Source organism: Channa argus, chromosome 23 (assembly GCF_033026475.1).
Source record: "Channa argus isolate prfri chromosome 23, Channa argus male v1.0, whole genome shotgun sequence".
Classification (NCBI taxonomy): Eukaryota; Metazoa; Chordata; class Actinopteri; order Anabantiformes; family Channidae; genus Channa; species Channa argus.
In genome coordinates, this window is record NC_090219.1 from 2597099 (window position 1) to 2609928 (window position 12830).

The 12830-nt window shown below is 40.8% G+C and overlaps 2 protein-coding genes across 3 annotated transcripts in view; one reads left to right on the top strand and one right to left on the bottom strand.

Moving 5' to 3' along the window:
- Positions 1-243: 243 nt before the first annotated feature.
- On the bottom strand, positions 244-10205 carry stk24b (serine/threonine kinase 24b (STE20 homolog, yeast)). The gene is made up of 11 exons (XM_067492849.1): positions 9287-10205; positions 7434-7664; positions 7028-7084; positions 5261-5369; positions 4918-5075; positions 4397-4582; positions 4154-4302; positions 3737-3860; positions 3388-3456; positions 2418-2554; positions 244-2328 (listed from the first exon to the last, which is right to left on the bottom strand). The coding sequence occupies exons 1-11, from the start codon at positions 9326-9328 to the stop codon at positions 2292-2294; spliced, it is 1299 nt and encodes a 432-aa protein (XP_067348950.1). The 5' UTR covers positions 9329-10205; the 3' UTR covers positions 244-2291.
- Positions 10206-11274: 1069 nt separating this feature from the next.
- Positions 11275-12830, top strand: part of LOC137108371 (sodium-driven chloride bicarbonate exchanger-like) — a 48546-nt gene continuing 46990 nt past the window's right edge. Inside the window, exon 1 of one of the 2 annotated variants that reach the window (XM_067492846.1) lies at positions 11275-11613. In XM_067492846.1, coding sequence (XP_067348947.1) covers positions 11566-11613 — 48 coding nt within the window. In that variant the 5' untranslated portion in view covers positions 11275-11565. The remainder of the gene's footprint in view (positions 11614-12830) is intronic. The other variant, XM_067492844.1, reaches the window with a different exon arrangement.

Genomic DNA, 12830 nt, shown 5'->3' on the forward strand with positions numbered 1-12830 from the left:
CAGAGTCTGATTTTTCATTGATTTTTTAAAATCTTGAACAGGTACCAGCAATTATGCTCATGTCTGTGTGCATTGGAGAATGGTCCACCTTGACTTGCTTAGATTTCTGATGGCACAGCTTGACACCCCCTTCCATTGCATTATTTACATACTCAACTGAGTAGTAATGGCTAAACTGTCCATTTATCAGGCTGTATGTACAGCACAGAACATCCAGGAAACTAGGCATTAAGGACAGAAAGGTCTTAGTTAGCATTAGATCTTTATTTCTCATTATATCTCATCACTTTGAAAGCTTACAAGGAGCTGACATTTAACTTGGGAATTCTCAAATGACACAAGCAAAGATTATATACAGTACTATAAACTGTCAGCTATGATAAAGGAGACCAAATGTACACATTGTGTATTTTTTTTCCCATAGCATATGTTTTTCTTTAAGGTATAGATATTTTTGCCAGAGGCAGGAGCCCATATCCATAAAGCATTCCATATTTCCATATTTAACTCTGCAGTTATAAAAATATCAGATATTTTATAATGTCTTTCAATCCCTGTGTTGACAAGTGCGTCTTGATGCAACTCCTCAACATTATTGCTGCATTAGCACAGTAGTAAATTCTGGAACTCTTAAGTAAACATACATAGTAAAACATGGCTATTAGCAAAATTTTTTCATTTAGTTTTTTGTTTTCCTCTTACAAGTTTCTTTAAATACTTGACACACTTTCAAAGTGCAAAAAACTGATCTGAAAATTAGAAAAACAAATAAACCAAAAAAAATAAAAAAAAGGTGCAAATCATACTACGAACATCTGGTGAAAGCATAAAAGAGGACATGGCACTTCTATAGCATGGTGTGGAGTGAAAACACATATATATGGAGTGAGGAAATAAGGCTGGCATTGGTTTCTGCAGCTTGGCTTGCCTTGATCTAAGGTTTCATTTGGCTATGAACAAGTGTCATGATGTGATTGCCTACAATGGTCCTTGCCAGTTATTCCCTCGCCTCCACTTAGCTTCTAAGGAAAGCTAATGATAATTACAAGCCAAGGAAAAAAAAAAAAAATACTTCATATGAAATCAGCATAGCCCATAGTGGTATTTCTCCCTTGCCACTCTCGTCAGCTCCGCTCAGTATTGTTATCGGAGCCACTGCTGAAACAGATCTACCTTCAGTCCTGTCCTAAAAAAAAACGACTAAACGCAAGTTTAGGTATGACAGTTAACCCTCACTACAAACACAAAGGGAAGACTTCTCCCTCTAAAAACATAAGCTTAGTATCAGAGTTTGTCGGATGCTTCAGCAGGTAATTGAAATGGAAGATTGAACTCAGTCACATAGAAAGAAAACAATACTGAAGTGAATTTCTGTGATAAAATGCCAGAAAATAGAGCTCAAAAAGGCAAGGCATTTTCTGTTCCGTCTGTTGGAGTAATGTTTGAAATCTTTAAATATCTACTTTAAACATTATCAATATCTACAAAATGCGCATTACCATTTTGTACACAGTGATTCTTGCAACTTGTAATCATGGAGAGCATGGCGACCCCCACCATCCCCCCTCCCCTCACTGCCTTGGAGGACAAAGTCCACTTAAAGCACTTTACCTGAGGTTTTGTTAAGAATGCTGCAATTTGCCTTAACAGGGAAGTCTTACATACGCAAGAGCACGCATGCGCGTGCACAACCATACACATGATGCGAATGTCAGCATAAACACGCACGCTAGACAGACACACACACACACACACTCACACACACACACACACACACAGCTTGCACACTAAGATAATATCCCTGCAGGTTCATCAAGCATGCTTTTAGAGGTTGTGGGGATATGACGCCTGCATTAAGAGGGGGAGTTTTTCAGATGCTTGTCGAGCTAATTTCCATTTAGAGACTCCACGGTGTGAGGCTGGACAAGTCTCATTTACAGAGCCTAGAGTCTGACATGTTTAAGCAGCTGTTGCCGTTTCTCTGGCCTGACTGAGTCTTGACCCATCACAGCTGATTTCATAGGATCTGCTTCCCCCGCCCCAAAATTGTCTCCTCCTATAAGTGGCTAAGAGAAGCTCTTCAGAGTTCTCTGTTGTCCTCTGCTTCAGAGTTCAGTATTTTTTACTTATTTATTTTTTTACAGGCTAGCACCCCCCCCTTCCCACAGGAAGTCAAAGATGGTCAGCAGGCACTGAAGGACTTGACCCCTGACTTTTAATCCTCTGACCTGGCTGTGGTGTTGGGAGGAGTGGGTGCCTAGAAGAGCAGTGCTGGGACAGAGAGCCAATCATTATGGGGAGGTGGAGGATGTCCTGCTTGTGGAGAAACTGTAAGGAAGAGGAGATGAGAACAGTAAAAATTAGCATGTGCCAGCTAAAGCACAAACTGGATCACATGGATTTTGACATCTAGTTACCTCTGGAGCCTGTGGACCATGTGGGCGACCAAGGAATCCGAGATGCCAGGGAAGGCCTCCTCAGCTAGTAGGATCGCCTCCCTCAGCTCATCCAGGACCATGGGGTTCCCGTTTACCTGCTCCTGTCTTGCCTTCAGCTGGGAGGGAGAAGACAAGTAAGGAGGTAAAGATGTGCTTCCCGATCGGAGAAAAAACAAGTTCAGTATCCAGTCTGTGTAAGACACAGTGATATATGAATTCCAAAGGCAAATACAAAGGTCACATACTGTTTTAAGTCTACGGTCCTTAGTCTTCCAACACATTTTAACTGTGAAACCTGTACTGAACACCCTTGTGTTCTTCTCACACAGCTGCTGGGATCCTAGTTTTAAAGCTGTGACATCTAACATCACATGCAGCCAGCCAGAAAAAAAAATTTGATGTGCTTTTGTTCATTTTAAGGATTTACGACGTGAAGTCGTAAATAGACTAGAATTACTGCTTTTATTGTGTGGTTCTGCTCATGTTGTAATCAGTTCATCCATGACTACAGGTAGACGTTTGAGCCAGATGTAATGAAATTCCCTCAGGGTGTTTCTTAAGGTGCTGTGTCAATCATAATGGGGCAGATATAAGGTCACAGACACGTTGATTTTTGGATTTCAGCTTATCCTTGACATCAAGTGGACAATTGTGCTAAATTTAAAGAAATTCCCTGAAGGCTTTCCTGAGATAAAACCTAAAAATACAATTACCCTGGCCCTGACACTTGCTGATGCAACGGCAAAAAGAGGCTTGCGTTTCACAATATTCCTGCATTGAATGAGCAGTGTAAAACATACATGGGTCTTCCTCAAGCCTCATGATCACTAAAAGCACTAGAGTAGAGAGTAGTGCGTAGAGTTTCGATCATGACTCTTCACTATAACCCTATTACGTAAGAAGTTCTGAAGTATGACTAAGTTGTTGGCTTCCAGATAGAGCTTCTTACCTCAGCTAAAGCAGGAGAGATGACTGTGGCCAGGCTTTGTGAATAAGGCCTCTTTGGAATGTCTTTTGTCTGAAGAAACAGATGTGAAATTGAGAGAGTTGAAGCATGTCGAAGAAGCACAGCTTCACTGCAGGGATGTTTGTGTTTTGTTTAATCGGCACAGCATGCACAATTCCTCAAATAACATAACACCATTTTATTATGAGATAGTTCTTGTGAAACAAAGCACATGTGCTGCAAATTAGTTTGCAGTGGTGAAGATTACAGCTAGCAATTGATAGAATCCAGAAAGGACACCAGAGCTTGAAGAAAATCTGACTCTTTAATGTGTTGTATGTTCATTTCTCACCTGGTCTGTAACTCCTGACTGTCCCTCCCCATTCTGCAGTTTTTTGGGATCCTTCTCTCGGATGGTGAAGATCCAGTCATCATTGCCAAAGTCATTCCCGCCTGACGCCTGGCCATCTTGTTCTCTGATTGGACAGATATAAAATAGGATTTGAACATTTATCAGGATAAATGCATGCATGTTGTGTTGTGTTGCAAGTACTTAAACTCATCACATTAAATGTGGGAGGAGGAGGCACAGAGGAGGGGTTTCTCTCCCTCAGCACAATGTGTCTGTGGCATTGTAATAAAAAGAGCTGCATTATCATCAAATCATGCAGTAAAAACAATATTGAAGAATTGTGGAAAGTATATTTTCACAGTGTAAGAGGAAAATCATAAGAAACATTCATAGTGAGAGAGATGTCTACAGACTTACGAGTCAGACTCATCAGAACTGGACTCTGTGGTTCTAGACTGCTCTGCCTTCCATCTCTTGTACTTGTCCACCAGCTCTGTTAGGTAGGAGGTTTTTTTCGCATAGCGAACAATCAGCTTATGCTTCAGCAGCTCTTTGGCAGTTGGCCTCTTTGGAAATGAAGGGAGGCAACAGAGATGAACACATAGAAACAAATAAGTAAAATCCAAAGAACAAACCTTTTAGCCTGTGAGAACTACTTACAAAACTGGGCTCTTTGTTGAGACAGGCTTCAATAAACTCCTTGAGCGGTTTACAGTAGTTGCCCTCCAGTGTGGGTGGGTTGTTCTTTGGGATGAGGAATAAAACCTTCATGGGATGGAGCTCCGAGTGAGGTGGCTCGCCTTTAGCAAGTTCAATGGCAGTGATGCCCAGAGACCAAATATCAGCCTGGAACGCAGATGGACACATGCTACTACCTTTGCATAGACGATATTAAAACAAAAATACAGAAGCTAAATAATCAAACCCTGGTATACTTACAATAATCCAACGCTTTTTTCATATGTTTGAGGTTATCACACATTTTGCACTGTATGATCTTTCTATGCCTTGTGCAAGTAGGATGAAAATATTTAATGCAAAAGGTACAGTATATTGTGTTAAAGTTGTCTTAAGCACAAATAGAGCATTTTCTCCTGTCTGTCATCAATGTATCTACAAGAGTTTAATGTAATTTAGTAGTAGTGTGCGGTTGGAGTATAACCCTGTGGCTCTGACCTTACCTTAGAGTCATAAGCAGACTGTTTGATGACCTCAGGGGCCATCCAGAAGGGCGTCCCAACAAAGGTATTGCGTTTAATCTGGGTGTCAGTGAGCTGGCCGGCCACCCCAAAATCTGCTAGCTTCACCTCTCCTTGTTCGGACAGCAGCACATTGGCAGCTGTAGAGTGAGGGGTAGACAGACTGAAGGGTTGGTGTGTGTATACAACGTATACAATGAATAGAACTAGAAGTGGACGTCACTACCATTAACGTGCCACATGATATTTGTGTGTGTTTACAGATACCATTGAGACAGCTGAAACCTGTGTCCTCTAAAAGCAACATACTATGTTAGTCAGTTACCTTTGATATCTCTGTGGATCTTTTTCTCAGAGTGCAGATACTCCAGACCCTTAAGAATCTCTCTCAGGATGGTGGCGATCTGGGTCTCATCCAGGGCTCCAGGCTCCATCTTTAAAAGAAAAACATCATTCATGTCATAAATTGCGGGAGTCAGCTGGTGAATCTGGAGCAATGATTAGCTAATCTTGAAACAAAAATCTTTCTGATTAAATGAGCAGTTCACCCAAAATCACTTTAGAATGAGTTATGTGATGTTTTGTATTTTTTAAGTATTTTTTTCGTATCTAAAGCCTGATCTATCTTATTCCCCCTGTGTCACAGAGCTCAGCTTGGACCAGATTCCATCCTAATTACATTAAAAAAAGAAAAATAATCTTGGAGAAATTCCACCTCACATGCAGTAAAGAGCACCTCCTATTGGTCTGGTTAAATCATTATAATTGGTAGTAATCCTAAGAGAGATAATTTGAATCTGGGTGCTCGTTTACAGAAGCCATGAGCAAACCAAGAACTGAGGTAAATAATCAGCTGCATTGTGGTCTATAATTTTCTAATGTATGATTCCAAGTGTTAAAGAAAAGATAATTATATACTTAAAGCCATTCTGATTCAATATTTGACATAGAAAGACAACAAGTAAGTCTTTCCTTTTCCTTAGTGATCCAGAACTTTCAGGTTGCATTCCAGTCAGAAAACCTCAACCAAAATCCTAAACAGATTTCTAACAGAGATAATTACTAAAAACCCAGCTTTGGAATGCAGCTTTGTTGAATAGTATGTCGTATAACTTACTGATCTGGTGTGTATAGATCAACTGAGCTTTAAGGACCACATCTCCTCAGTCTGCAACATCAGAAAGATCAGACCCTTATGAAATATATATAACCCAATTCATTGTACAGGCGCTGTTCATATTTTGTCTTGGTTACTGCAACGCTCTATAAATGGGTTACCGCTATGCACAAATCAAACCCTTGCAGATGATCCAAAATGCTGCAGCACACCTCATTTTTTGTCAGCAAAAAGGACTCATGTCACACCACTTTTCAAATCTCTACACTGGCTTTCTGTAACTGCTCGCATCAGGTTCAAAGCTCCGTCTCTTGCCTACAGGCTGATCACCTCAACAGCTCCTGCATACCTCAACTCCCTCATTCTGGTCTACAATCTCTCTCGCCTGCTGCGGTTTGCCAACGAATGACGTCTGGTGGTCCCATCTCCTTTCTGCTCTTTCTTACACTTGCATCTCATGAAATGTAAACACTTTTCTGATAGGACTTTGCTTTGATGGTTTCTCCCTGATTTTTGCTTGCCTTGTACATCACTTGTAAATCTCTTTGGATAAAAGCGTCTGACTAAATGACTAATGTATATAATATCATTGTAATATCATTGTTTGTCCAGTACTTATCCAACTGTAGTTTCTCAGATGCTAAAAACTCAATTTTTGCTTTACTTTGTTAAAATTAATTGACTTTTCACTTCTAATAGCTTGTTTTTCACAAAGAATCACAAAAGAAATGCCTAATGGGGGACAAAATTGAGTTGCTGATGCTAACTGAACGGAGACTACTCTAGATTTGACATAAAGACTTCAGCTCTATTTAAAAAGAAAAAATGTTAAATCCTCAACACATGTGACATGCTTATTTCTTGTAGGCTTACCAATTTCCTGAGGGGAAACCCACATTTTTAATTGACATTTTAGTTTAGACCACCAGAAAGAAAGTACAAATCTTTGTGCAACTAAAACAGTGACTCACTTACCAAATCTAATGCTGAGCCTCCACCTAAATACTCCATAATAATCCATAATTTTGTGTCCTGGAACAGTGGAGACAGATAAAGAGGAGAATGAGCTGCTAGAGATGAGCAAAAGGAGTCATTTAATACATTGGTGCATTTGTGAAGAAATATTCACAGCTCGTTAAGGTGGTTAGACGCTTATTGTGAGCTGTCAACAGCCTGGTGTATTCCTATACAAGTCATGATGACAGTAATAGACGCTTTGTGGGTGTCTGGAGTCATCTGAGGCTAATCCCTATTTTATTCGGGATTACAGAGGAGAAAATCGTGTAGGAGAGAAATCCTTTAATGTTTCGCCCAAATTCTTCAAATGAAAATAGTGAACAAGGAAACTTTAAATGCACATACTACTGAGTATCAACATCACCTTCAGGTATGAGCCATAGTACTTGGTAACAAAGGGGCTATCACACTGGCTCAACACTGTAATCTCCTGCTGAATGTCTTCAATCTCATCCTCGGCCTCCTCCAGGTCTATGATCTTGATGGCCACTACCTTCTGGGTGCGATTGTCGATGCCTTTGAAGACCTCCCCAAACGAACCCTTACCAATGCGCTCGAGCTTGGTGAACAGTTCCTCTGGATCCGCTTTAGCATTCTGCGGTTGATGGGGAAGGGGAAACAAAGCAGGAGAGGACAGTGGAGGTGGAAGTAAAAGAAAAAAAGCAATGTTCAGACTAACTAAATGTTGGGGAGCCATTCTTCCAGGATACATTCATTCATTTATTGTAACACAGAGTACACTGAGAGAAAGATACATGAGGATAAAAGGGAAAGCTTAAAATATGGATAATGCGCAGATTAAATAACAATTCTTTATTCTATTTTCCATGACAATTTTTATTACATTACATGAGATCAATCATTTCAATCATTTTCATTTAAATAAAATTTTCTTGATTAATACTTTCTAATCTATTGTGAAAAAAAATTACATAAAAGAAAAATCACATTTGAGCACCTAATACAAAGAAATGTTGCACTTGTGAAACGACAAACGATTAACAAAATAGGTTTTTCTGTAAATGTATGGATAGAGCAATTATCTTAAGACTACAAACACTAAAAATACATGTTTCCTCTCCGGTCCCCTATGGTTTAACTCGTCCCTGATTTTCTAGGTTTTGCACAGAGTTGGTGCGGTGGTTGAAAATGAGCCAGTTTGTGATGCAGTAATTGAATATCTCCAAAAAAGGCAAAAAAGGAAACAATGAAAGATAATTATAACTCATCTTGCTAATGCAGAGGCAAGAAAAATAAATCAAATGCTTTTGCAAGAGTTCGCAACTGTGTTAGGGTTGTCAGACAAAGAAAAGTTTATCTAGACTTCTGAACTGGAAATGTTTTCCATGAATCCAACGACAACTAAGGCCTTTTTCCAACTCTTTGGCATAGCACATTGTAGTGTGTTTATCTGAGTGTGGAATGAAAAAAACTTACTTGAACGCTGCAGGAAGTGAACTAAAATGACTTAACTCTCCAGAGGCTATTATGTGGGAAACACAAGAGCCGGCGCTGACAAAAACAACTTCCTTTTATAACCTCTTTTGAGCAGACAAAAGGTCAATGTGTCCGTTTTTGCGATATCTAAAAAGCTGCTGCTTTTTGCGAGAATTGATGCTCTAGCTTAATTTACAACAATCTTCAAATGTATGTAAGCAATAAGTTCTTTACAGCATAGCAAAGCTATAGATACACTAAAGTCATTACCAGTGTGTCTGCAACTGCATTCTGACATAATCTGCTGCACTTTACAGTAGAACACTTATCTCTTCTAGTTATCTCCCCAACACAATTATCCCCTATAGGCACAATCCTAAAGATAGCATCTTCATGTGTGCATGGTAAGTTTTATATAGGAAAGGGAAAAAGAGCTCTATTGCCTTCAAGTGATGGAAGAAATATTGAATTCTTTTTGTTGCTGAGGCTGCTTCACATTTAGTATTTTGCCATGAGTTGTGACATGTGATCAGCTGACCATTGCAGCATTAAAAACCCTTTGGGATAAGAAATGTTTGCAACATTTCCGACTCATGACTTGGACAGTCAGATTTTACGAGGTGCAGCTACTTTAGCTCTGAAATGCCCCAAACCACAGTATTAGGTAGATGAGTGCACAGCACCCAGCCCCACAGCAGGGAGGCGAACAGCACATTCTGTTCAGGCAATGACCTCAACTAGTAACTTGTCGTGGAACACATTCAAAAGACATTGGCTTACCTGCATCCCCAGCAGGTTACCCTGAACGGGAGAATGGGCCATGGTGATGCTGCCTGAATATGCGCCTCGTCCAACACCGCAGGGCTGAGATCTCTTCAGCTTGACTTATGTTTACAGTCCCGGCTGTGGTACCGTTACTGCTGGCAGTACTCCAAGACACCTGGCTACTCAGGCTTACTGAGCATCGTCTCAGGTACTTTTATAGAGAGAAAATGTCCTCCCCCCGCACGCTGGTGTACCTTTTGTGTGTCGAAACAAGCCCAAGACAGCCAAAACAGCTGAGCAAGCTAACAACTGCTGCTAATGCTAAGTCTGAAGCTGCAAACAAGAAATCCGCAATGCTAGCTCCTTACCCAGCTGGCTAAGCTTTCAATAGTGCGTTGAATCCAATTTTCCACACAGGGAAGTTTTGCTGCTGCTGCTGCTGCTGCGAATTGTAGTCCTCAAAGGCGAAGAAGTGGCAGAAGTTATATATTTAAGAATTAGGCAGACTGTCACTTTCCGAACACGGTTTCTCCTACTAAATGTTTTGTCAGCTAGCTAACATGGTTACCTCGCTAGCTAACTAGCCAACGCACGCAACGAGCTGACAAACGTTCTGTCAGCGAGCTGGCTCGAAACACAATTTGTCTGCATACCGCAAATGTCACCCACTGAACGCAGTCTTAAAGGAAGCGACCACGCAGCTTTAATCTTTGCACTAACTCGCCTTCAGCGATTCTACAAGTCAGACATCTGCAACAGGGATAGCTTGCCACTGTTTTTGTTTCCTCGCTTACTATCGACCAGTACTCTCGGCCATCTTGTCGGTGCTGTGACGCCTGGTTAGGCGGATCCGGATCCGGATCAACAACAACATTTCTTCCATCCATATGCTGATTCCATGGGAATGGACCGGGATTCTCCCCCGAACCTTATCCAGTTAGTAATTCATAAAGAGAACCAAGTGCAATTATATTGTTACCACAGAATCTTAGCTGAGATCAATTCGATCGAAAACGAATCTGTTGTTTAGCCCAGTCAATCTGACAAGGTGATATTTAAAGTCATTAATAAAGTAAGATTTTAAAAGTTTGACGTGAACAAAAATTGCTAAGGAAATAACATTTTTTGCATGGAAGCTTGTGAAAGCTGTTCAATGACATTTGGGGCCATGTCACAAAAATTGCATTTTCATAATTAAAAGCTGCAAATGTGTAGCAACTACAAATATATATCTACATATTGGCATATTTACTTTCTTTTTTTTTTTTTTACTGCTGACACTAGCAGCATTATAGTGCAAGTCAATGCATTGTGATAGAAGGCCAAATCGATCAATCAATCAATCTCCTGATTTCCACCCAATGCTATTTGCAGCTCCGCAACACTAATTGCGGTGAATTTCCCTGACGTTTCCTGTTTGCGACCATAAGGGGGCGGGAGAGTATAACCCTTCCTGCAGCAGCATCCTTGTGTAATTTGGATGCTGATTCAGGCGCAGTATCGCGTGCTGCGGCTAGATGTAACGCTGGTATTGCCAGAGCGGGGGTGGGCTAATAGGCCTCTTCATTACAGTTTACAGCTTCATAGTTGTAGCCGAATCCTTTGGAATCTGATCATAATGATGGCTGCTTTCAACCTGTTCTAACATTAGGGCCCTTGATGAAGGCATTACAACATAACTGAATAGTTACTGCTACTGCCTTTAAAATAGTAACGAGGAATCTGACCTCTGTAGGTGAAATGAATGAGATAACCTATAGAACACCGTTGCTTTAATGGGAACCTATAAGTTAAATTGGCTATAACGCAAAGGTTGCATGTTCAAGAGAGACGGAGGTTCATTTGAGAAACTGAACTGGTTTAGGCTAAATGATGTAAAGGTTTGCAAGTTTGTATGGCTGTAAATGCACACACAGACGCACACACACACACAAACAAACATATACACATATTTATATAAAGCAATAGCCGTCACAAATGGATGAAGGTCTGCGCACCATGACTCTCATATGTGAGGATCATCATCCCCGCATGTAATGGCAAGATCTGCCTCCCTCCTTCATGCGTAAATTATGTAGGGCAGGAAGGGAACATTTTGCTACCTCCATTTGAGAAAACCCGACCGGTGAATGTGAGGGGTAGAGAGAGACTGAGAGAGAGGGAGAGAAAGCGAGCGAACGCGAGAGAGAGATAAAAAAAAATCTCAAAAATCCAAGCTCGTCTTCAACCAGCGTTTGGTAGAAGCGGAGTAGCGCATCACGACTTGTCCATTGTGAAACCAAGGAGAAGAAAAGATGGACATCACGGATCAAGGAGCTCAAATGGAGCCGCTTTTACCAACGGTAAGACAAAAATAGACAGGTTTGTTATGTTAATGGGGAGTTCATATGAATGCATGAATCATAGACAAATATGAACGGAGCGGTGGTCCTGAATTTATGTAATTTCTTTTTGGATCAACGCAGGTACAATTAGAATCATTCCTTTTCAACACGTGTGTTTCAAAATGACCTATATTTTCAATGCTTTACCGGTTGTGTGTCTCCAGCTTGAAAAACATAGATGTTGCGCAAATGAACAAAAATAATATTTTCCCCGTTTTCCCCATTCATATTTGAACAAAAGATAACATCTCTCACTAGATACGCCTGTTCACATAAAAGGTATTTGTGATGCCCTGTACAGGTTGATACAATGTTACACAGCAGCTACAGTTGATATTCAACCTACTGCCTAAAAATGATCCATAAGACTTTCAGCCAAATATGGTTTATCAGTTGACCCAGTTTTTAATACTCATCATAAAAACTGCTCCCAAGCTGTTGCTTTAGACAGTACTGCAGCTCCAAGATGTTACTTTGTGATGTTAACAGTGAGGAGGCACAGAGAGATGCAGTATTTGTTGGAGATCACTGTCTTTATGTCTGTTCCCAAGAAGCTACAGCGACATGTCCACATCCAGTTTTGCTCATTTTGACTGTATAACAGGTGATATGACGTGATGATTATGAGGTTATTACACATGTGTACATGTTAGTCCTGGTTCATCTGCCTCCTCTTGAACTCACCATCCATCCAGCTTTCATGTATAGAAAGATGCTGCTCAGTCACCCCAAAGAGTAAATTCACTGAGACTCAGAGTATTCTCCTCACTCTGGGATCAGGTTTTATCACATGTTGGTGGAGTACAGCATAATGCTCAGGTCTCAGCCCTCTAAGCCCACTGGCAGAACTGCAAACCAGCTTTACATGTTGAGCCACTTGAAGGCAGAGCCTACATCTGCGGTCACCCTCTTCTCATTAGCATTCAGGTGAGACACTGTGCTGTAGAAGAAAAAAAATGTCCACAGCCTTGGATGCACTACCAGTGCTAGAGGAGAGAGATTAAACATATTGCTTTATTCTCCCCCTGTTTAAAATCAGGAACTGCATTGGAGGCAAAATCAATGTTCTTCTTTTGTTTGTTCTATTTGTGGACATGTTAGATGAGGACTTAGTTTTCCGGAGCTTACAGCTCACGGTGAAGCCAGACAGGGCTGATGTGGCATGGGATGGCTGT